The 1,428-nt window shown below is 51.6% G+C and overlaps 1 protein-coding gene across 1 annotated transcript in view; it reads left to right on the top strand.

The window, feature by feature from the left end:
* Positions 1 to 153: 153 nt before the first annotated feature.
* The window catches only part of SHF (Src homology 2 domain containing F), a gene marked incomplete at its 3' end in the record, with an annotated part of 11,648 nt that continues 10,373 nt past the window's right edge, over positions 154 to 1,428 (top strand). The window contains exon 1 of the mRNA XM_010085495.1: positions 154 to 277. Coding sequence (XP_010083797.1) covers positions 244 to 277 — 34 coding nt within the window. The remainder of the gene's footprint in view (positions 278 to 1,428) is intronic.

The raw sequence follows: 1,428 nt of genomic DNA, 5'->3' as shown, positions 1-1,428 counted from the left end.
GCTGTGATGGGGGCTCGGGGTCCCGGCTGCCGCTCTGGCTGCTGCTAGCAGAGCTGATGGAGGGGTTTCAAGGGGCTTCAGCTGGTCCCTGACCCTCCCTGAAAAGGCAGGGAGCACCCTAACCCTTCTCCCCTTCCCCTCTTCTAGCTGGCTGTCCTGGAGGACTACGCAGATCCCTTCGATGCGGCGCAGGTGGCTGGTAGCCAGGCAGGGCTGGAGAAGGTGACGGAGAATGATGGATACATGGAGCCGTATGAAGCCCAGAAGATGATGGCTGGTAAGGTGGAACGCTCCATGCAAAGCCTGCTCTTTGCACCTCTGGTGAATTTGGTGCCCACCGTACTGTGTTATTCGCAGCCCGGGACAGCATCAGGTCCCCCAGACAAGGCAAACCTGGGCGATCGCTGCAGTGGTGTGCAGCCACTTTGCAGGCAAATTTTCACAGCTTTAGCCATTTGGAAGGGCTTGCTGTAGCCAGAGCAGTCGCAAAGGCAACCCGAGCAATAAAAGCACCTTGGTATTTCTGCCTGAGGTCCTCCCCGCTGGGACCACGGTGCCTACCCGCCAGGAGAGACCTGACATTCAATGCGTCTGGTGTAAAACTAAGATGGATGTGGGAGCTGTTTCATTCCGTTAGGACTGGGCCAGAGCGTGCTGTTGTGTGCCGCAGCAGCAGGGTCCCCAGTGGGCTTGTTCATAGCTGGAAAGCAGGCGAGGTGAGAGCGTGCGCTCCCGAAGGCATCCCTCTGACCGCAGCGGCACACGCAGGGTCACCGTGCCGGCTTGCACGCTCCGGGCTCTGGCTCTGCTTTGCAGTCCCGTGGTTTTCCTGGAGTGGGTGGTTTCTAGAAAGCTCATGTGGCTTTTTGGACTAGATCATTGCATTTCTTGGAAAAATCGGCAAGCGGCGAAGAGGCTCCATGTGCCTGTGGGAGAAGGTTTTGTTTTGCTTGAGGACGTTTTATTAAACTATCCACGCTGGGTGTCCAGGGAAAAAACCCAGCCTTGCTGCTCACAGGGAATCAGGCTCTGGGATGCTCTGTCCCCATGGACCCTGCTTTGCAGGGCTGCCCGAGAGTGGCAATTTTGTACAATTAAAATTTTTTTTTTGTAATTTTTTTTTGTTGGTTTTTTTTTTTTAAAAAACAGTGATTTGGAGAGATAAACTACCCTCCAATTTTTCTGCCTGGGAAGCTTGCCTGAAACATGAAGACTGTAGTTTAAAGGCAACATAGTCTATTCTGCTTTGTGTCCATTTTTGGTGAAATACTTAGTGAATCTATTTCTTTCATAGTCCAAACCACTTTCTCCCCCCGCCCCCAGAAAACAAATAAAACCCCAATAAAGCATTTTCACAAGCGGATCTACCCCTAAGCTGTGAAAGAAATGTTGAAAGTGAGAAAGAAATACTTAAAAAAAAAAAAGGAA

The sequence above is a fragment of the Pterocles gutturalis genome, unplaced genomic scaffold, assembly GCF_000699245.1.
Source record: "Pterocles gutturalis isolate BGI_N339 unplaced genomic scaffold, ASM69924v1 scaffold8700, whole genome shotgun sequence".
NCBI lineage: Eukaryota > Metazoa > Chordata > Aves > Pterocliformes > Pteroclidae > Pterocles > Pterocles gutturalis.
This window is presented reverse-complemented; position numbering and strand designations above follow the sequence as displayed.